General features: G+C 47.6%; 2 protein-coding genes across 10 annotated transcripts; both read right to left on the bottom strand.

Annotated features, from left to right (window-relative positions):
- Window positions 1–954: 954 nt before the first annotated feature.
- Window positions 955–11,361, bottom strand: tppp3 (tubulin polymerization-promoting protein family member 3). The gene is made up of 4 exons (XM_084541115.1): window positions 11,305–11,361; window positions 7,777–7,977; window positions 5,869–6,022; window positions 955–2,535 (listed from the first exon to the last, which is right to left on the bottom strand). Exons 2-4 carry the CDS (start codon window positions 7,962–7,964, stop codon window positions 2,341–2,343), a joined length of 537 nt encoding a protein of 178 aa, XP_084397241.1. The 5' UTR covers window positions 7,965–7,977; window positions 11,305–11,361; the 3' UTR covers window positions 955–2,340.
- Window positions 11,362–13,769: 2,408 nt separating this feature from the next.
- zdhhc1 (zDHHC palmitoyltransferase 1) lies at window positions 13,770–23,375 on the bottom strand. 9 transcript variants are annotated; one of them, XM_084541314.1, is made up of 12 exons: window positions 22,714–23,375; window positions 22,427–22,511; window positions 22,134–22,353; window positions 21,618–21,785; window positions 20,635–20,736; window positions 20,320–20,444; window positions 20,092–20,247; window positions 18,327–18,442; window positions 18,151–18,236; window positions 16,213–16,327; window positions 15,950–16,028; window positions 13,770–14,936 (listed from the first exon to the last, which is right to left on the bottom strand). In XM_084541314.1, the coding sequence occupies exons 3-12, from the start codon at window positions 22,346–22,348 to the stop codon at window positions 14,425–14,427; spliced, it is 1,674 nt and encodes a 557-aa protein (XP_084397440.1). In that variant the 5' UTR covers window positions 22,349–22,353; window positions 22,427–22,511; window positions 22,714–23,375; the 3' UTR covers window positions 13,770–14,424. The 9 variants fall into 9 exon arrangements, with proteins under 9 accessions (XP_084397440.1, XP_084397439.1, XP_084397436.1 ...); XM_084541313.1 differs by having other exon boundaries at window positions 22,438–22,511; XM_084541310.1 differs by having other exon boundaries at window positions 21,610–21,785; window positions 22,134–22,511.
- Window positions 23,376–23,426: the final 51 nt, after the last annotated feature.

The raw sequence follows: 23,426 nt of genomic DNA, 5'->3' as shown, positions 1-23,426 counted from the left end.
CGAGGTGCAACAAAATGCGTACCAAGAGAGCAGCGAACCGTACAAGCGTAGTTAAGGGTCAAAATGCGTGCCGAGTACGAAAAATGCGTACATGTTGGCAGGTCTGCATGGTATTTCTTTCTGCCACTGTTATTAACCAGTTACCTTTTTCTTCTGTAGGACACTCTGGGAGAGACAGTCAATAGGTTTGACAGCAATATAAACCCCTCTGGGTTTTAAATAGAGAGTTGCGGTCAATTCAGAGTCTGGATAGAGTTTATATAGTTTGGAGAGTTTAGAGAGAGAGATATGGTTTGAAGATTTAGGAGAGAAAGATAGGTAAGAGGATGGAGCCAGCTAGGAAGAGACATATTCAGTGTCCTCTTCCTAATTCCACAACCTCTTTCACTTTCCTCTGCCTGCTTAAGCCCATGACATTTGCCTAAAGTGACAGAAAAACATTACACAACCTGCCACATCATATGATACTACCATTTTGGGGAAAGTTACACACACAGAATATATTCAAAAAATATTTTATCATACACATGTGATAATTTAAGTAGAGAAATTATCTGGTCATACATTGTTTTGTAATTCATAGTCATTCCCAAGAGCCATTACAGACACAACAATTCAATGCATCACACATTATGTGGTGAAGAGCTGCAGCTGCCTGTGATTATACACCTGGCCAGTAGGTGGTGTCGTGTGCACGTGAAGCTTCAAGAGATGAACCCTTTCTCGAACCTATTGGCTCAAGTGGTTCAATGCCTCATGAGGCTTCATCTCACCATCACTACTGTTTACACAGAGAAAGAAGAGACAGGAGTCACCAGTCTCGTTCCTCAGCAGGTTGTTAACTGTCTGAAGAACGTCGACCTGACGCCGTGACCACCATTAGTGCTCACTAGCGGGGATACTGCCCCTTGTGGTGGAGTTAGAGACGTACACTCTGCTATAATCCATAGACATTAAATTTGTCTCAGTTTTATTTTTCATTCAAAAACAAAAAAACACATAAAATACAGTCACTCAAACATTTGTGACCACACACATTTGTAGGTCTCACACCTCCTCAACTGGGACCTGGTTCCTCATGAGACGGTTTGAGGAACTTACGTGTTTGACGTGTTCTTGTCAGAAATTTTCCACAAAGTGAAGACAGCTTGTCACCCAAAATATTTAAAGAGATTTTTAAAAACACAGTTGAATCAACAGCTCACTCAGTCATTGTAATACCAGAACCTTCATGAAGAGAAGATTCAGTGCAGGGTGGTTATATTAGAATGCATTCACTAGTGTACCTAATGAACTGGACAGGCAGAGTATATTTGGCAGCACATTTATCTTTAACAGGCAACTGCATCTGAACAAACCCAACATTTGGAGAGAGGAAGGAAAGTTCCTCCACATGTTCCTGCAGAGGAAACAGAACACAAGAGAACATGAAGCTCTTTCAGAGATTTTATTCATTCAGTAGAGTCACCTGCATCAACTCCATGTGTAAAAAGTTCAAGTCAAACACAAAGATGATGAAGCATGTTGAAAATGTTTCTTTAGCAGAAAATATCTTTTAAAATTTACAGGTTTCAGATCAGAGAATCCCCAAACGTCTTCAGAGTTGAAACATCAATGAGATGAGAGTGAATCTAGATGCTGTCAAAATATGAATCAGGTCTGAGTTACATTAAGAAAGATTGAACTAAGGAATGACTAAAGCCTCTTTCAGACAAATGAAGATTACTGGAGTTAATTTAGCTCCTGGTTCTTCAGGACATTTGAAGACAGGATATGTTGTGTAGTCAACGTTCAGCAGGATAAAGACAAATGCCTCCCCTAGGGGGCGCCACAGAGCTGAAGGGGAGGCAAAGAGAGAGACACATTAAACATGTTTTGTAGATTTGGTGTGACGTCCACTTCCTGATGAAACCTCTGATGTCCAGTTAGAGAGAAGAGTCTCTGTAGAACAGTGTCTCAGTGATCTGTGATCCGTTGAACTTTTTATTATTAACAGTTCTGTTGGTTCTGGCCTGAATGTTTCATGTGAGGACGCGTCTCTGGACAGGATTTAAATTACAGGAGGAGCTGTGAGATCAAGAACAAACAGGAAGTCATTTCAGCTTTAATTATTCTGGGCCGGACTGGAAACTGTCTCACACACTGTGGACTGAGGACACAGAGTCGTGTCTGAGTGAGACTACAGAGACTGAAGACTCAGTCCAGATGTGTGATGAACATTTCAGACTCAGGGGGGCGCTGCTTCTGATCTGATCTGATCTGAAACCAGTTCCAACACAGAGCGTTCAGGGTCTGGTCCAGTCTAAGTGCTGTAGAGGAGCTGTACTTCCTCCTCCCTCCTTATTTCTCCGGCTTGGTCTTGGCGTCGTACGTCCCGGCGTTCTTGTACGCTCCAACGTAGCCCGTGTTCTCCACGATCTCCTCCCGGCCTTCTCGACCTTTGCCCTTACCGGTGTCATCAAACCGCTCCTTGTGTGATCCTGTGTAACGGGACGTGTCCGTCAGACGGTCCACCGCCGCCGTCTTCGCCACTTTCTGATAGAGACACAGAAGACTTAAATAAATCTACTCAGGTCAACGTCCCAGCAGAATACTGCTGAGGACACCTGTCTGCTCCAGACCGCCCTCTACAGGCTGAACAGTGGAACAGCTGATGGAGGGCTGGAATTAGAGAAGGAAAAAGATTTAGATAATCGTATAAACAAACCTTATATCATTATTATCATTATTAGGGACGTTTCAATCAAGTTTCTCTTCCCCCTGATCTGATCCTAAATGTCCTAGAGTTGGTCTCCTGTAGCTTCCTAAAGTCTGTCCTTGTCTTCCTTGTCTTCTCCTAGAGTTGGTCTCCTGTAGCTTCCTAAAGTCTGTCCTTGTCTTCCTTGTCTTCTCCTAGAGTTGGTCTCCTGTGTCTTCCTAAAGTCTGTCCTTATGTCCCTTGTCTTCTCCTAGAGTTGGTCTCCTGTAGCTTCCTAAAGTCTGTCCTTGTCTTCCTTGTCTTCTCCTAGAGTTGGTCTCCTGTAGCTTCCTAAAGTCTGTCCTTGTCTTCTTTGTCTTCTCCTAGAGTTGGTCTCCTGTGTCTTCCTAAAGTATGTCCTTATCTTCCTTGTCTTCTCCTAGAGTGGACTGGATTCAGTCCAGTAAATCTTTCTGTCAAAGTTAAATGAAGTTAAATAACTAAGGTTCAGGAACAGGACCACGCCTCAAACACCCAATTACCCGCACCTGCCTATATATACGCACCTAACCTCTCCTCGCCCGTTTGACTCAGTTCTCAAACTTTATTCCCATCCATTCCGACAACATAGCCACCACCAACATCATAAATGGAGGCCGTTCCAAATCCTTCGAAACAATACGATCCATGTGCAGACTCACTCTAATCCGAGCCCAACGCCAATTTATCATACGTTCGAGCCATATTCCAGGTCACGTGAACATGATGGCCGATTCCGTCTCGTTTTTCTTTCCAGAAATTCAGATCCTTAGCTCCAGACTCGGATCCTCATCCAACTTCGGTCCCACTGTTTTCAGCCACCACCTTTAATTGGAAAAACTCATCTCCACCACCTTGCATCAGCATCGCAAGAATCCATCTTTAACAACCTTTCACCTGCTACGCATTCTTCATACTACACTGGTTAGAACTGTTTTAAAGCTTTCATGCATCCCTTCATCTGCATTTCCCTGCATTAGACGTTGCCCCATTTACTAGCTTTACAATGTACGCCCATTCTATTCAAGAAATCAAACTACCATACAAGTCGACATCAGCGGCATCAGTTTCTTCATTGAACCGATCACCAGAGTTCCTTGTCCTACTACTTCCATTCTCACGTCAGCATGTTAATCAAAGGCTTATTCAGGCAGAACAGGTTATTTGTCCCCTCCTATTGTTTCTACACTTGAAGTCACGTTTCTCCTAGCTTTCTCAGGTTCCTGCGATGTTCCGAATTTACAGCTTCCTCATCCTCGTATGAACGTTCGAACTCACGCGAAATATGTGAATGCCTGACTAGCCCTCCATGCATGCCCTCTCGAGCCATTATTCACTGCCGAATTAGGTGAAGTAGCTACATAATTCCTGTTTCAGCATCATTTTCGCCAGGTTTTGGCCAGATCAGGGATTCCACATGCTCGCCACTTCGGCCACTCATTCCGTACCAGAGCCGCATCCACCGCTTCTTGCCAAGGTATGCCCGATTGAGCTACATCTGTAACAGCCACTTTCTTCTGTCCGTACCCGGCTGGCCTTAGGCAGATGGGTCCCTCCATATGAGCCGGGTTCTGCTCAAGGTTTCTTCCTGTTAAAAGGGAGTTTTTCCTTGCCACTGTCGCCTTCAGGCTTGCTCTGGGGGTTTCAGGCCGGGTTTCGCAAAGCGTCCTGAGACGATTTGTATCGTTATTGACGATACACAAATTAAATTGAACTGAATTGAACGACCTCAGAAAAGTCCATCTCCGACTCGCCTCAGCAACTCTTTTGGGGGCCAAGGAGCCGATGCCTCCAGAGATATGCCCCCACCCTGAATCTCTCTCCCTGGGTTCCTTCGTCCAGTCGTCCAAGGATCATCATCTGTTGCTACTCAATTCTCCTTTGCTTCCCCTCGACTCTCGACCCTTCCGTTCGATCTCCTATCTTTCCCTTCTCTTTAACCTGGTCAAATAAACTTCTTTGAATATCAAGAGGCGTGGTCTTGTTAGTGAATGTAGTGTGGAGAGGGTAGCTGGTACCTTGTGTTCTCTACTCCAGAAATGTTCTGGTCATCCAATGCTGCCATAAACTCCCTAACCCTCTCTGGAAGATGTTTCTCCTTGACGCTGTCTCCAGGAAACTTTTCTCTTCTTTTAAACGTTCAGTGTTTGTTGTTGTTGTTTGGGTGCAGCCTTTGACTGAGTGGACTCCATGGATTCTGTTTAGATGATCAACTACTACCACCTCACCACACATTACACTAGTCACTGACTAACAGAGGACTACCTTCATGGATACACACTGGGTTTTAACCTTAGTTCTTATATTTTTATCAGCTTTGATTTTGGTTTATTCTAGACTAAAATAAATAACTACAGAAGACTGACCATATTAAAGTTTGAGTTTCCAGATGAATGAGTCAGCTAACACATCAATACAGTTAATGAATCTAAAACTGACGTCCAACCAGGGATGAAGCAGTAGATGGTTACCTTCACATGAAGCATCTAACCCTCAGACATAATGTGACTTTGTGTTCTTATCCATGTGAGACCCGCCCACTAACAGACAGATATGTGAAGATTAAAGTACATTGAGCTTCATGTTGAGTAGATAGAAGAAGGTCTGCTTTGGGAACGCTGAAATGTTTAATAGAAACGTCACAGGTAATCATCTTAAAGGTTGTTATCAGAGTGTTCCTGATTGAAAACATGACTCAGGAACATAATCTGACTTTCTATAATCTCTATAATTGTTGTCTTTTATTTAAATGTATACTTTCAGTCAGATTAGCTTTCCCTGGACGACTGAGGAGTGTTTAATGATCTGAAGAGGTTCTGACCTGCCTCCCCTCTGGGCTCAGGCTCTGAGGACTGGATAATCTGATGGTTTTGAAACATGGCAGCAGAGTGAGATGTCTGTCTGTGGAGCAGCTCTGGACTTGTTTCCTGCAGCTGAGCGTTGAGGCGTGAACACAAGCCAGAGGCCAAGTAACACTGAGAGGATGTTATAGCTGAGCAGCAGGTCTGATCACGTTTTAATGAACCTGAAAACTGCTCTGGACTCTGGAGCTGCAGGATTCACTTCTTCCATCTTTGGCTGTGATGGCTGAGAAGTTTCAGTCTAGTCTTGAGCTCATGACATTCAAACTAGATCATGTCTTCAGGTCTCACCGTCACTCCGACGTTGGTGGGCTCTCGGCCTTCCACCAGTCTGAAGATGGACTGCAGCGCCTCCTCTTTGCTTTGACCCCTGAACCTCTTTGGAGCCAAATCCTCCAGAGCTTTTTGAAACTCCTCGTAGGTGATGACTCGAGACGTCTTCTGTCTGTTCACAAAGACAACACACACAAACCTCTTTTTACTTCTCAGAGGTTTGGAAACTGTCTAAAATGTTAAAGGGTAAATGTTTTAAGACTCTGAGGACGTGATAATCCAGTAACATATAACACCAGTGAAGACGTACAGTACATACAGTATGACATCTTTAAAAGTCCATACCTGACTTTAACTGGTGGTAAATTAATAATGGGGTTCAGTGTAAGACACCAGAGCTCTGAACTGATCTGGGTGCCACCTCTTCTCCTCAGGACGGATGCAGTTTGATCGTTGAGTTTCATCTTTATTGGAGGTAATTTCTTAGAATATTTCATACTTTCACAAAAGCCTGATCTAAACCTAAGCCAACCTCTTCCATACTGCCATGCTATGTCCTCGTATGAGACGCAACGTTCACACTCAATACTGAAGACATCAACACTATGAAGGAACACATGGAGTATGGAGTAAACTAAAAACTACCGCGTGTTTTATACTTTAGATTCAGTCAGATGAATGACTGGAATCAGTTTGTTTCCTTCTAGATGTGTCTGTCGAGGTTCTCAGTCATCCAGGTCATGGTTTATACAAAAACACTAAAGAAAAGCAAGAAAGGTGTTTGACCAGAGGTAACAACAGGTTCCCATTTAAACCCAACTCCTCCACCGGTCCATCAGAACTGAAGACATCTTCAACATCTTCAAGAAACTCTAAAAGTCCAGTTGCCCTTCTTTAGCATTTATAAATATTTCCTTCTTGATGTGTTTGACACCATCAGTTGGTCCACAGTTCTCTCTTTGATTGCTGTTCTCATCCATATCATGTCAGAGGCTCAACTAAGTAAAGAGAAACTGGCTCTGATGAGGAAAGGAAGACCAGGAGTCAGCTCTGCTGCAGAGGAGACGTTCATTAGAGTTACCACTAATTACCATTAATGATCAGGTCTTCATGGTCAAACTGATGCAAAGAGGCAGAGAAGAAGAAGAAGAGAAACACAAGGAGTAGATTAGACCAGTGGAGATGATCTGGTCTTTGATCTGATGAGGTCTTTGGCTCCATGTCTTTGTGAGAGGATGGTTCCTACCATGAATCATGGAGGATGTGACACCGTTGGTGATTTATTTGAAATTTGAGGCTCATTTAATTGTCATGGTTACCACATCATTCTGCAGCAACATCCCATCATTAGTTCTTCAACAGGACAATGACAATGAGGCCAAACACATCTCCAGACTATGGGCGGGCCATGGAGCGCTGTGTCACATGACCTGGCCTCCACAACCACCAGACCTGAACCCAGCTGAGATGGTTCTGGATGAGTTGGAACCCGAGTGAAGGCGAAGCCGGAGGGAAGAGCTCAACAACCTCTCAAGAACGTCTGAGCTTCATGTCTCAGAGTGATGCTTGACTGATGTTTCTCTTTACTTAGTTGAGTGGTTCTTGACATAATATGGATCAGAACAGCAGTTAAATGGACCAACCTGTGGAGCAACACTACCTCTGCTCAACTGATGAAGAAGGAAACCAGCTGTTAATGGAAACCATTCCAGGAGAAAACTGATTCTGGTTTGTTCACGACAGAGTTCCACATGTGTTCCTTCACAGTTTGATGTCTTCAGAATTAATCTACAGTGTAGAAAGTCATAAATAGAAAATTAGTGGAATGAGAAGGTCCAAACTCTTGACTGGTTCCATAGATCACCACCAGGGGGAGCTACACTGATCCACATTGAGGCCAGAGAAGAGCTTGAACTCTACACTCACTTGACTTTGGAGAAGACGATGTCCACGTCGGTGCTGGTGACGTTCTTGCCGTCGATGATCTTGCAGTCTTTGCACAGTTTGGCCCAGTTCTTCCCGTTCAGCTCCTTCCCCGTGGCCTTCGTGTCTCCGTGGACGGCAAACTTCCTGAAAGCCGTGAGAAGCTCCTCCATGTCAGCGCTCTCCGCCATGATGGGAAGATATCTACAGCAGAAAACCAGAGGTAGGAAACCACAGCTGACGATGTGTGGAGGAAATCAGTTCACCAAGCAGACGATGAATGAGACTGAAGACAGATGTTCTGAGTGTAGGTGTGGTGACGTTTATATGTTAAGAACCAATATTCAGGTGATATCTGGTGGTTAACATGAACAAATAGACAAAATCAATAATGAATGAATAGTAAAAACACTGATGAACCAGCTGTACTCTACACACCATGAATCACTCTGCTGCTCTTCTTAACAGAAATAATAATTAGACACACTTCTGTCAACAACACTTCCTGATGTTTTCCACATTAAAAGCCTGAGAAAGGACAGACTTTTAGACTTTTATTGTGAAGTTTTGTTGATGAACATGGAGGAAGTGCTGAGTTCTTATTGATGGAGGACTGATAGAAGTGATCAATAAACTCATATCATGTTGCAGCATTGTTGACAATTTAAAGCTAAAGTAGTGACACCAACCTATGTGTAGTGTTTGAGTCACATGTCAATCAACTGGATCAGTCGCTCCCATTGGTCCAGATTAGTTAGCCCCTCCCACCTCAGGTCTCCAAAGGTTTCATTAATTCATTCTTTGGTATTTATAAGTTTTTTTCTAAGTGGAATGTTGTTGACCTGGTCCAGGAAGTAGTCTCCATGGTGACCACTGGTCCAGGAAGTAGTCTCCATGGTGACCACTGGTCCAGGTCTCCATGGTGACCACTGGTCCCGGTCTCCATGGTGGCCCAGGTCTCCATGGTGACCACTGGCCCAGGTCTCCATGGTGACCACCGGTCCAGGTCTCTCTGGTCCATAGATCATTGTGTTTTTCATCTTCTTCATCATCTTCTTCTTCACCTACAGAAGCTTCTGGTTTTATATGAATCTAATAACCTCTGGTTTCTCCTTTACTTCTCTTTCTGGTTTCATAGATTAAAGTACTAAAGGTAAGTTTATTTCTTTATTATTTATTTGTTTTTTTTAGTTCTTTTTAACTTGAAAATGAACTCTTATTTTTTTTAATTTTAGATTTTAACACCAGACATCTCTGATGGTTTTGTCCTGTGAGGAGTTTTATAAACAGAGTGTGTCTTTGTTGTGGAGGCTGGTTCCATTAAATGGTTTTATTCTGTCTGTCAGTGGGCTGGTTAGTGAGTTGTAGAGTCTTCTTTATGTATGTTTGTGTTGACAGCATGGCTGTAATTTCATTCTATCACATATACAATGACAGTCAAGACTTTTCTATCTCAGTTTTTTCTCTGAAGCACTTTTTATTTGAAACAACACATGAATGCAACAGCCAGGGGTTCATATATTAAGTGTATATCCTATAATAAGGATTGAAAAAAGGATTGTATGAAACAATGCAGGAGCTGCCTTTGACTCGAGGATGTGAGGTCAAAGACCGCCTCTTCCTGCTCAGGCCACTCCCTCCAGGTAACGTCACCTGTATTTATGTCCAATCATTGACTCAAACTAAAAACAGCAGCAGACAGTGTGAGGATACATAATCATGTTGGTTCTTTAAACAGTCTTCCCAGTGTTATTCATTCGCCAGGAATGCAGCTTGTTGTGTAACGGCCAGGTATGTGATGCTTGTTTGTAAATGGATGGAGACATAGCAACGCCTACCAACACTTAGCAACACTCAACGCTGCATTAGTGACTTTGTTGAGTGAAAACCGTTTTCTCGGTTCCCTCTGATGAACATTTTGATCTCGTCTTCTGTTCCTGAAGAAACGTTTGAGACATGACTTCACTCTGGCTTCTCAGGCTGGTGTGATCACACACCCACTGATGCAATCCCTGACAACGGTCGTCAAGGTAACAGAGTGCTGCCACCCTTTGAGTGATGGAGTCTTACTTTCCTCGCCCTGCCGCTGGGATTGACAGTCTCTGAAGGGCTCGTCCAATCAGAGTGGCTGTACGTCCTGGTGGGCGGGGCTACTACACATAGTGCTGTGTGTGTTAATGCTGGTATGTAGGTGTCAGATTCCAGACAGTGAAGACAGTTTTACTTCAGTGAGGCAGGTTTCTGTGATCGTGACATCCTGCAGGTTTCTACATCGATCCAGACTGAAGCCGTGAGAACTGTGACAGCTGCCTCCTCAAAACGGTTCTGGTGTCGACGTTAAAGACTCTCAGTAGTTGTCCCTGGAAAGTCCATGTGTTAAAGTGTCTCTGGGAATCAGGAGGTCTGGACATTTTCATCTGATGTCACAACGTGTGTGGATGTGATCGGACATGTTTAAAGACTGGATGTGTTTAGGTGCAGTATGGAGAGTAGGTCATCTGAGTATTTAGAGCTATTTATGTTAGAATGTTACATTATGTGGACAACGAGCACAAACATCCAGTCAGAGTCCTGAAGAACGAACATCAAGAAGGTCTGAACATCATCAGACCACGTGACGAGAAAGAATGAATAACTGAAGAGATGAGGCAAGTTCTCTAAAATAATCCAGAACCAGTCTAGTTCTCTAAAATAATCCAGAACCAGTCTAGTTCTCTAAAATAATCCAGAACCAGTCTAGTTCTCTAAGACGATCTAAAACCGGTCTAGTTCTCTAAGACGATCTAAAACCGGTCTAGTTCTCTAAGACGATCTAAAACCGGTCTAGTCCTCTAAGACGATCTAAAACCGGTCTTAAACTGGACCAAACTGAACAGACTGAGCTGAACTGGACCTCCTTGTAGTCAGTACCGGTCTGACTCACGTTCTTTCTGCTACCTCAGGTTATTTCCTTAATTAGTGAGCGTCCCGTGTTAATCCACTACGTTGAATAAGTAAACTTTGCATCTTTTCTGGAGAATATTAGAGAAAATATCAGTGAAGATATAAACTGAGTGCTGGAGGGTTTGTTTCTGGAGGCGTTCCTGCCTGAAAGCCTGAGAGGTAGAACTCAGGGCAGAGAGTCTGACCACACTGACTGCTGTGCTTCACCTGGACAATGATCAATGATCAATAGACTGAACTGGATGTGTGTGTCTGAGTGTGTGTTGGTATTCAGACACACACACCTACAGTTAATACGCTGCCTTGTGAAGATCACACATCAAAGAAGACGAGCAGAGATCCAGAGTCAGACTCTGACACTGATCAAGCAGCTGATTAAATCATAAACGTTCACACGTTAACGTCACATTCAGCTGATAACCTGCAGCTCTGACCTCGTCTCACGTCTGACCAGGCTCAAACATCCGCTGCAGCAAAATGATAAGACTAAAGTCTGATCTTACACCTGCACCAGCTCTGATCCAGATTCTGATCTGGTTTCCTGAGTGTTTACATCTCTCTCTGTTAAATCAAATCAAACTCTGTTACCTGTCTCCGCTCCGTCCTCCGTCTGTCTCTGCTCTCCCTCTTCTGGCCCTCGGCGGCGGTCGCAGCTTTCAAATGAGCTCTGAGGAGCTGAGGGCTTGTTGTCATCTGTTTACCCCGTTGCCATGACCACGTCCTGTGCAACATCAGGGGAGGGCAATAAAACAGAGAGAGAAAGAGAGAGAGAGAGAGCAGAGGGTTAGTCCTCCTGCAGGACGTCCAGTCAGAGTCCTGCCAGCTCCCAGAGCCGGAGACGGACTGGTCCAACATTTAAAGGTTCTGTTCATACGTGTTGATATTAACACGTATGAACACACAGTCATCAGTCACATATGTAACTAGGAAGACTTCACATGATCCAGAAAAGACAAATATACAGAGACAAGACAACTATACAGAGACAAGACAACTATAGAGACAGAACCTCCTCAGACAGACCAATAGAAGCGTATTCTTTTATCAAAGAGGTAAAATCCCAGTCTTCTAATTTATCTATTTTCTGACTCTCTGACAACGTTAAACTTGATCCAGTTCACTATGGAGACAACGTGGATCAGACCTGGTTGAGCCGGTGCTTCCAGCGCTGGAGGTTTCCCTTTAAAACGTCACTTAATCAAACATTTCTCTAAACACTGAACACGTTACAGACGTTATATTTATAGGATCCTTCACACTGAGCCTCATAGAAACATCTGAGTCATAAAATAAATCAGAAGTGATTCAGTGTCGACTTTAAAGGCTGTGGAGGGTCATCAGTGATCAGCTCTGGTTCTCCTGGTTCTCCTGGTTCTGCTGGTTCTAGAGAGACAGCCTTCACAGTTCTCTGATGTTGGTTTGGTGTTTCCTAACTGTACCTAATGTTTGGACACTGACTTTCATGGTGATGCGATCTGTTTTAATTCTTCAGTGAAATCTGAAACTATTAATGTGAGAGTTGGATGAAACGCGTCCAGATGGAGACATGGAACCAGGTCAGAGGTCAAACATTTATTCTCTGATCCTCTGGAATATAAATATAGACAGAATGTGAAGCCTCGCTGAGAGGACTTCCTGTCACACTGTTTGTGTTTCTGCTGCCATGACAACAGTGACTTGATGTTTATCAGGAGGACGCAGTCAGACGGGATCGGCCTCAACGTCCAGAGACATCAGATCTGCTCAGGCTGCATCCTGAGCCGACAACATGAGAGGAACCAGTGACGCAGCAGAGGCGCTGTCCAGGCGTCCCGAGGGAGATTAAATGAGATTAGATAAAATAAAGATAAGACTTTATTCATCTCTGCAGCAGGAGACAGAGCTGATCTAAATGTACAACTACCCAACGTCTCCATGAGGCTTCACAGTAAACACACAACAACAGGTCAGAGTGTGTGTGTGTGTGTGTGTGTGTGTGTGTGTGTGTGTGTGTGTGTGTGAGAGAGAGAACAACACACCGTCAGCGACAGGAAGTGACCTGGCGTCGGCCCGTGTGTCGGCAGGAAGCAGCTGTTGTTGACGCTGAGGGTTTCTCTGAGATGTCCCATCAAGGATCAGACTCCCTGTACGCCTACTTTACCCAGAGTTCATAGCGTTGAGGTGATGGACAGGTTCACCAGGTGGACCCTAACGTAAGGTAGACAGAGGTGATGGAAGAAGAAGCTTTGTTTGATTTGAACTGATTAATAAATCATTTTATTATTAACCTGATCAGTTAACCAGGTCACCTCGTCTGTGAGGCGTTCAGGGTCACAGCTGATCTCTGAAGAAACTTAGAGAAGTCGCACCCAGGACAGTACGAGCAGTGTTTTGCCGTCGTCAAGGTAACGAGATAACGGGCTGTGCCAGTCCTGACCAGGTGAGTCAGGTGAGTGTGGAGGAGCGTTAGTGAGAGTCAGTGTGAATGTTGTTGTGAACACATGAACCTGAGTTCCTGTAGCATCCGTCTGACGGAGGTGGACACGTTAACCTGGTTACCCGGTGACGGGACGTCCTCCTCGTGTCCCCACAAATAAAACCTGTAGAATCATTCAGTCAGATTCCCTCAGACGATGTGTTCACTGACCGCGGGAACTCCCGGGACGAGTGTGTGTTTGTGTGTTACATGCTTCCCAGGGCCGCTCCTTCTTGATTGACACTGTTATGATGTTGTCGTGGCTCGTTTCCGGGGCAACGCAGATGTTATCAGCCTGTCAAAATAAAAGCCTGAGTCGAAGTAAAGCTGCAAACAAACAGTGGATTATGTTCACGACTGATTCATCGACAGATCATTCCCCCGTCAGTTCACTGATCAGTTGGTCGAGAAAACATGAAGCATGAGATTCTCCTTCTTTGTTTGAACCAAACGCTTCATCAACCGACCAACCAGTGAGCTTCAGCGTCTCTGTTTCTGCTCCTACACAGATCTGCTGGGCCAATCAGTGTGGGCGGGGCTTAATGTGGTGGTGGACAGTAGAGTAACAGACGTAGTCTAGAGCGTCCTGCAGTCAATAAACCGTTCTGTTCGTCCCTCACAGGTCAGAAAACACAGAATGAGGCTGATGCAGCTTTGTCAGCTGCAGTCGTCTGTCCCTCCTTCAAGAGGAGACGAGGACAGAGGACACCTGGACTCATCAGGACGTCCGGTCCCTGGAGGACAGAATCAGGACCCCAGTGTGACAAGTTTGAAATCATTTATTAATAAATAAATCAGATAACAGGTGAAAAAGAGTCATGAGATCAGAAAACGTTAAAAGGACCAGATCAGAGAGCGTCCCGTCCACAGGTGAGCAGCTCCACCTGCAGCTCTACCTGCAGCTCCACCTGCAGCTCTACCTGCAGCTCCAGCTCCAGCTCCACCTGCAGCTCCAGCTCCAGCTCCAGCTCAGCGATCTGTGTTGATGAAACTCTGATGAACACAATCAGAACCAGTGACAGCATTAGCATTAGCATTGCTTCAGACCACATGGTCCCTCCGGCCCTGGTTACCATGGAGACCTGGAGACGGGGAGCTATAAAAACAACAGACGTCTCCACAGAGACAGAGACAAACATCCACAAACAACGGTTCACAGGATCAGAACGTCCACAGACAGGAAGTCTCCTTTGGCTTTCAAAATAAAAGCAGTCACAGAGAGTCAGTGGTAGTGTACAGGTGAGGGGCTCAGGTTACCGCTCCATCCAGGAGGCGGCACCTGGACCCAGAGACATCCGGGACCCAGGTCTGGAGCCCAGCCCGGGTCTGGAGCTGCTGGGCCGTTTGCCCAGACTGAGGCCTTCCTCCTGGGGCGCGGCCGTCTCTCCGCTGGCCCGGCTGACGAACACAGAGGGGGGGTGAGTGGAGGCCATTTCAAACCTCAGCTCGGACGCGCCCCTGTTGGGTCGGGAGGACGAGGCCTTCCTCTTAGTCCTGGGCTGGGGGGAGGGCAGGGGGAGCGCGGCGGCGGCCCTGTGGGAGGACGAGGAGGCGTCACCAGCGGACGACGAAGAGCCCAGCTTGGCCAGCGCCACCGGGATCTCCTCCAGAGACTCCGCCGAGTCAGAGTGGTACTCAGCCGGAGGGGCGGCGGCCTGGACGGGACCAGAGGACGGGGCCAGGGGGGGCAAGGAGGACCTCAGAGGGAAGGCTGGGAAAGGAAGGCGCTGACCCAGGGACACCGAGGACACGGTGCTGAGCTCTGCTGGAGGACAACAGGACGAGGACAGCGTTGATAAAGAGGAACACTGGAGGACCTGAGGTCATGTGACCGTTACTCATCATCATCCTCAGTCTGCTTTAAAACATCTTCATCTCTAAACCTACACATTAGTATTTATTTTAACACCTGTCCATGTGACACCTGATTCGTGGTGCGTTCAGGGTCCTGCTGCTCTGACTTCACATTATCTTTCTAAACTAGAAGACGGATCTAAACGTGTTCAGACGGTCCAGGGTCTCTGGCAGCGGAGACCAAACATTAACCTCAATACAAGTCATGAGGCGACAGAAACCAAGGACGAGTCCCAGGAACCTGCTGCTCTGAACTAGGAGGACACCTGGGAGGAAACTTTGGACTGGAGCTGATCTGAACATTTTTACTGCTGGCTGCAGGTACAAAAATACATTTCACTGTGTATTGTACTATGTATAACTGTACATGTGACAAATAAAACCTCTTATCTTAACACAAGTGGTTCTACGACAGAACGGTTATGAATGTTTAGGAACGGCCAAGTCAAAGTCCTGACCTTAATCCAATAGAAATGTTGTGGAAGGACCTGAAGCAAGCAGTTGATGTGAGGAAACCCACCAACATCTCAGAACTGAAGTGGTTCTGTTCTGAGGAATGGGCTAAAATTCCTCCAAGCTGCTGTAGACCACTGATCAGCAGTTACCAGAAACATTTAGTGACAAGGAGGTCACAGCAGATACTGGAGACAAGGAGGACATGATATGTAATATTGGCTCATTTTAGTCTCATAGTTCTTTGTCTAGTTTCAGGACGTGTGTTGTTTATTTATTCAGATGTGTGGAGGTGGTGGGCGGAGCTATCTGAACACCTGGGCCAGGTCATATAAAGGAGGTAGAGTTCAGTAAAATCAGATTCTGATGTGTTTCATTTATCAGAGCTGGTAGACCTTCACCCTGACACCTGAACGCACCACACACTTCATGCTGCTGAGCTTTTAACGTCCAGATAAAGTGAGTGTGTACCGGGGGGCGGGGCCGTCGTTGGGCAGCGCTCTCTGGACGCCTCGTCTGGGACTTTACGGACCTTTCTCTTCTTCTTCCTCTGTGAGAAAACAAAACTGATTCAGACTGATGTTTTAGTTCCCTCGGCCTACGACCTGCCACTGATATTAAATATTTATTTGTAGTCTGGATGAAGTAAACTACAGATACAGTGATCCTCTTGTTCCAGCCTGTTCTACACTGACTGTCAATGAACGCCTCACTCATCTATAATCTACAGCTACCTGTGTGTGTCGATGTGTGTGTGCTGCTGCTTTCAGCTCTGCAGAGATGGTGGGCGGAGCTTCTTCCTCCATGACAGGACTGGACACACCCCTCACTCTGCCATTAGCCACGAACCTGGAACACACACACACACACACACACACACACACACAGGTAAACAGTAATGAGGGACTGAATGCATTAACGTTTCACTCCTCAGTTCAATAAACCTACATCTAGTTCCCACTGTGAACACCAGAGGTCGCTCCAGCAGTCACTGCATATTACATGTGACTCAAACACTCTCTGATTGCTCCTGACAGACGAGGTTCAGGGTGTATTAATATTCTGTCCTGACAGACGAGGTTCAGGGTGTTAAAATTCTGTCCTGACAGACGAGGTTCAGGGTGTATTTCTGTGTTCTCCTGACAGACGAGGTTCAGGGTGTATTAATATTCTCTCCTGACAGACGAGGTTCAGGGTGTATTTCTCTATTCTCCTGACAGACGAGGTTCAGGGTGTATTTCTGTGTTCTCCTGACAGACGAGGTTCAGGGTGTATTAATACTCTCTCCTGACAGACGAGGTTCAGGGTGTACTCTCTCTATTCTCCTGACAGACGAGGTTCAGGGTGTACTCTATATTCTCCTGACAGACGAGGTTCAGGGTGTACTCTCTATTCTCCTGACAGACGAGGTTCAGGGTGTATTTCTCTATTCTCCTGACAGACGAGGTTCAGGGTGTATTTCTGTGTTCTCCTGACAGACGAGGTTCAGGGTGTATTTCTGTGTTCTCCTGACAGACGAGGTTCAGGGTGTATTAATACTCTCTCCTGACAGACGAGGTTCAGGGTGTACTCTCTCTATTCTCCTGACAGACGAGGTTCAGGGTGTACTCTATATTCTCCTGACAGACGAGGTTCAGGGTGTATTTCTCTATTCTCCTGACAGACGAGGTTCAGGGTGTATTTCTCTATTCTCCTGACAGACGAGGTTCAGGGTGTATTTCTGTGTTCTCCTGACAGACGAGGTTCAGGGTGTATTAATACTCTCTCCTGACAGACGAGGTTCAGGGTGTACTCTCTCTATTCTCCTGACAGACGAGGTTCAGGGTGTACTCTCTCTATTCTCCTGACAGACGAGGTTCAGGGTGTATTTCTCTATTCTCCTGACAGACGAGGTTCAGGGTGTACTCTCTATTCTCCTGACAGACGAGGTTCAGGGTGTATTTCTCTATTCTCCTGACAGACGAGGTTCAGGGTGTATTTCTCTATTCTCCTGACAGACGAGGTTCAGGGTGTTACTCTCTATTTCTCCTGACAGACGAGGTTCAGGGTGTATTTCTGTGTTCTCCTGACAGACGAGGATCAGGGTGTTACTCTCTCTATTCTCCTGACAGACGAGGTTCAGGGTGTACTCTCTCTATTCTCCTGACAGACGAGGTTCAGGGTGTACTCTCTCTATTCTCCTGACAGACGAGGTTCAGGGTGTTCCCTCTCTATTTCTCCTGACAGACGAGGTTCAGGGTGTACTCTCTCTATTCTCCTGACAGACGAGGTTCAGGGTGTACTCTCTCTATTCTCCTGACAGACGAGGTTCAGGGTGTTCCCTCTCTATTTCTCCTGACAGACGAGGTTCAGGGTGTACTCTCTCTATTCTCCTGACAGACGAGGTTCAGGGTGTATTTCTCTATTCTCCTGACAGACGAGGTTCAGGGTGTACTCTCTATTCTCCTGACAGACGAGGTTCAGGGTGTTCTCTCTGAGTGTTTCCTGGATGTCACAGCCAAAGAATGTCAGTTCCCACACTGTGTTTACAGTAAAGTAAACCGTCTCCATGGCAACGCGGTCCGGCCTGGGGTGTTATGAAATGACTTCAGCCCTGTTTACCCAGGCGTGTCAGGACCCGGTCAGTGAGCTCAGCCAGTCACAGCCAATCAGAGCCAGGATGGAGGACTTACTCAGCCTCCCCCTGTACAGGAGCGGTGGTCGGTTCCTCCACCAGCTGGGGGTTGGTGTAGCCCAGAGTCCCAGAGTAGCTCACATCCTGACGGAGGAACAGCAGAGGACAAACACTCAGCACCAGGAAGTAGCCCCCACCCCAGAATCAGAGCCAGCATGGCTGCCAGGCCGTTACCTTGACGACTGAGGGAGCTGCTGCCTCCTTCACGGGTCCTGGTTTCCTGGAGTCTCTGCTGTCCAGACGGTGGCGCTGCCGTACGATGTACTCATAGGTACTGAGTCTGTTCCACACTGAACACAGTTCAATAAAGGTTATTCAGACGAGACGGAGTCAAATAAATGTCTAAACTCTCAAAGAGGACGTTTCACATGGTTCAGCTTTCAGAGGAGGAGAGAGGACACACAGAGAGAGAGTCAGGAGACTGATGAGGAATATAATGTTTGATAATCAGGAAGAAAACACTGAAACAAAAATATGAATCAAATGGACAGAACATCTGGAACCAGAACCACAGAACCTCCACAAGATGATCTGGAATAAATACAGTGTAGAGACCAGCTGATCAGCTGATTCAGGAGAGGACAGCTCTGGAAGATGCTCTGTAGCTCAGGCTCATAGCTAACAGTAGCTCCTCCTAGACTCCTAGCTAACAGTAGCTCTGCCTAGCCTCCTAGCTAACAGTAGCTCCTCCTAGCCTCCTAGCTAACAGTAGTTCCTCCTAGCCTCCTAGCTAACAGTAACTCCTCCTACCCTTCTAGCCTCATAGCTAACAGTAGCTCCTCCTAGCCTCCTAGCTAACAGTAGCTCCCCCTAGCCTCCTAGCTAACATTAGCCCCTCCTAGCCTCATAGCTAACAGTAGCTCCTCCTGGCCTCCTAGCTAACAGTAGCTCCTCCTGGCCTCCTAGCCTCCTAGCTAACAGTAGCTCCTCCTAGCCTCCTAGCTAACAGTAGCTCCTCCTAGCCTCCTAGCTAACAGTAGCTCCTCCTGGCCTCCTAGCTAACAGTAGCTCCTCCTAGCCTCCTAGCTAACAGTAGCTCCTCCTGGCCTCCTAGCTAACAGTAGCTCATCCTAGCCTCCTAGCTAACAGTAGCTCCTCCTAGACTCCTAGCCTCCTAGCTAACAGTAGCTCCTCCTAGCCTCCTAGCTAACAGTAACTCCTCCTAGCCTTCTAGCCTCATAGCTAACAGTAGCTCCTCCTAGCCTCCTAGCTAACAGTAGCTCCTCCTAGCCTCCCAGCTAACAGTAGCTCCTCCTAGCCTCCTAGCTAACAGTAGCTCCTCCTGGCCTCCTAGCTAACAGTAGCTCCTCCTAGACTCCTAGCCTCCTAGCTAACAGTAGCTCCTCCTAGCCTCCTAGCTAACAGTAGCTCCTCCTAGACTCCTAGCCTCCTAGCTAACAGTAGCTCCTCCTAGCTAACAGTAACTCCTCCTAGCCTTCTAGCCTCATAGCTAACAGTAGCTCCTCCTAGCCTCCTAGCTAACAGTAGCTCCTCCTGGCCTCCTAGCTAACAGTGGCTCCTCCTGGCCTCCTAGCTAACAGTAGCTCCTCCTAGCCTCCTAGCTAACAGTAGCTCCTCCTGGCCTCCTAGCTAACAGTGGCTCCTCCTGGCCTCCTAGCTAACAGTAGCTCCTCCTAGCCTCCTAGCTAGCAGTAGCTCCTCCTAGCCTCATAGCCTCCTAGCTAACAGTAGCTCTGCCTAGCCTCCTAGCTAACATTAGCCTCTTCTAGCCTCCTAGCTAACAGTAGCTCCTCCTAGCCTCCTAGCTAACATTAGCCCCTCCTAGCCTCCTAGCTAACAGTATCTCTGCCTAAAAACTTTGAATATCTTAAACCGTTCTCACCGTAAAGCGCGGTAACATTTTATTCTCTGGGACAACGTAGCTGACCTTTAAAGCTCTCTCCAACCAATCAGCATTCAGACAGGTGAGTTCTCTTACTCAGGTAGATGTGGAAGCAGAGCAGGTGGCAGAGCAGCACCGAGGAGAGCAGAGCCAGAGCGATGGTGACGGCAGCCAGACCAGGAATCACCGCTGCTGCCGACCGGAGAGGAGCCACGGGCAGGAAGACGAACCACACGGCCGTCTCGTTCCTCACTGCAGGACATGGGACGGTCAGACTCTGTCTCTCTGAGCTCAGGGTCAAACAGAACAGAGGGACCATCTTACCCAGGAAGTGTTTGTCTGTGCGCAGCTTGGACGGGTCCAGAAAGAACTCGATGAAGACGTAGGACGCCACGACCAGAACCAGACAGACGCCCAACAGAGCCGAGACCACACTGTGGAGGAAGAGCCTGCCGGACACAAACAGACCCATGACCTGCTCAGAACCTCTAAAGACCTCAGCAGCTCTGCCTAGCTTCCTAGCCTCTAAGCTAACAGCTAATAGCTCTTCCTGTTTCTCCTTTTGGAGGATGCATCCAGACTCCTGCCTCCTGACAGAACGTGTGCAGGGAGGTCCTGATGAACGAATCAAACACTCACTTGTAGTTTCTGCTGCCCACACAGTTGTTGAGCCAGCGGCAGTGATGGTCGAAGTTGGCGACACACTTGTTACAGGCGCTGCAGTGCTTGGACTTGGGGCCCCTGAAATGACACAGATCAAAGTGTGGACGTACAAACACAAGGTCAGACATCAACTACAACTCCCACAATGCATTTCACACATGGCCAATCACAACACTGCACACTCAGCTGTTATCAGGTTTAAATCAGTGCTTCACAGGGACCAGCAGAGGATTGTGGGTATTCAGTGTTCAGTGGGTTCTGACCCAGTTTTCTGTGTGACCCAGTTTTCTGAGACGTCTGTGGGACGAGGTCTGTGGGACGAGGTCTGTGGGACTCCATCAGACCTCCTTCATTATTTACAGCGGGCTGCAGACTCGTTCCTGATGAAATGAATTATTCACATTACAGCAGCTGAATCCAGTTTTCATGAATCACCAACAGACTGAAGGAGACAGGAAGAAGCCGTCTCTCTGTTCTGATCAGGAGCTGAAACTCAGACACAGACACTGATATGTGGTCCAGATTCTGGTTCTGTCAGGACTGGTTTCTCATGTCCTGCAGATGTATCTGTACATTCAGCAGATACTCAACACAACGATTCAGAGCTGTGATTTCAGGTAGACGCTGGTTTTCTGTTTCTATGCGTTGAATAAAAACTTAGACAGTAGCATCCTGCTGGGGATGGCTGCTGCCATCAAGGAGGGTCATCGCTATGGGGTGGGGGTGTCTGGTCTGGTCTAGGTGGGGGTGCCTGGTCTGGTCTAGGTGGGTGCTACATGTCTAAGTAACATCCACACCAATGAATGCCAGGTCCAGAAGTTTCCCAGCAGAACACTGAACTGTCACAAGATGGTTTAAATGTTATTGACTTCACCTGTCAGTGGTCATAATGTTGTGGCTGATGCCTAAAGGTGTGTGTGGGGCCTGTGAAGGTGCAGGTGTGTCACTCACACGTCCACCTGGCAGAGGTAGCAGTGGCAGTTCTCGATGACGTGTGCGTGTTTGGAGCGGTCGAACACGGGGACAGGTCCTCTGTCGCTCTTGGTCCTGACGTTACAGTCAGCTGGGTCCACGGACACGGCCATGACGTGGACGCACAGGTGAGACACGAACATGACGCCGGTGCACTGACACACAGGTCAGGAAACACACACCACAAACACACATCAGACAGCTGCTCTACCAGCTGCTCTATCAGCTGCTCTACCAGCCGCTCTACCAGCCGCTCTACCAGCTGCTCTACCAGCTGCTCTATCTACCAGCTGCTCTATCAGCTGCTCTATCTACCAGCTGCTCTATCAGCTGCTCTACCAGCTGCTCTACCAGCTGCTCTATCAGCTGCTCTACCAGCCGCTCTACCAGCTGCTCTATCAGCTGCTCTACCAGCTGCTCTATCAGCTGCTCTACCAGCTGCTCTACCAGCTGCTCTACCAGCTGCTCTATCTACCAGTGAGGTGTGCACACAGGTAGGATACGATGTAGCCTGCAGGGATCCAGTGCGGCGGCAGCAGGGGGACGAACACACCGAAGCCGGTGACGGCGAAGTAGACGTAGAGCAGCCAGGCCAGCAGCTGGAAGGGGTGGGGGGGCCAGCTCCACCCGTTGGTCCGAGAGCAGAGCGGGACGTCAGCCCTCCGTGGGCCGCCCTCACCCACCGGCGCCGTCCGGTTGGGGTTCCTACCGCAGACATCCATCCTGCACACACGTGACAACTAATGAAGCTGGATCCATCACTCAGTAGAAACACCTGGACACACCTGGGACACACCTGGGACACACCTGGACACACCTGGGACACACCTGGGACACACCTGGACACACCTGGGACACACCTGGACACACCTGGGACACACCTGGGACACACCTGGGATCAGCTGATCTGAGACGCTCTTTAAATGATGATCACTATCTCTGACTAATGTTTATTTTCATTATTGATCCTTTTATGAGTCGAGAGTGAAAATCATCTTTAGATCCTTAAATAAAATAAACACGTGACGATCATTTACCTGTCGGTGACTAATCGATTACAGATGCAGGTAACGGTCAGCTCACCTGGTTAGCTCGGGTTAACGGGACTCGGTCCTCCGGTCCTCCTCATGCTGACATGTCCACCAGACCCGGGTCTGAGCAGCGGCGGGGACTCTGCCGAGCCCCGGCCCGTGGGGACCGGGCTGCTGCCGGGGGAACGGCTGGGCTCAACAAACAGACCCGGGCCACACCGTCCCAGTCCCGCCCGTTAACTCACATCCATCCCGGTTGCAGACACGCCGTAGCCCCGGGTTCCGTCCCTGCTCTCCGGGTACAGGGTCTCTCTGAGCCGCGGTGTTCTAGAAGGAGGGATGGGGGTAATATTTAGATTAGCTCTGTAGTCCGGGGGCTGGTTAGCGTGCTAATATGCTAACGAGCCGCAGCTAGCCGACACTGCTGCCGCCACGCGAGCTCACTGGAGCGGTGGCCGAGGATCAAGCGTCGCTCCCGGGGTCTACATGTAACCGTGGACGGTCACTTTAAACGTTTTACCCGCCGCTGGAGGTCCCGCTGTTAGCCTGCTAGCCCGCTAGCCCGCTAGCCTGTTAGCCCGCTAGCCTGCTAGCCTGCTAGCCTGCTAGCATGCTAACCCGACTGCTGCTGTATCCCACGGTCTCCCAGCCTGGTACGCCGTTTCCCTGGTAACGTTCCAGACCCGCTCCTATTGGTCAGTGAGTGTGACCCCGCCCACCGGTGTGAGAGCGCCTGGTCTCCAGCAGGGGGCAGCAGAACGTCAT

The sequence above is a fragment of the Chelon labrosus genome (assembly GCF_963514085.1).
Source record: "Chelon labrosus genome assembly, chromosome: 3".
NCBI classification, from domain to species: domain Eukaryota; kingdom Metazoa; phylum Chordata; class Actinopteri; order Mugiliformes; family Mugilidae; genus Chelon; species Chelon labrosus.
The sequence above is the reverse complement of the archived record's forward strand: the minus strand, read 5'-3'. Positions and strand labels throughout refer to the sequence as shown.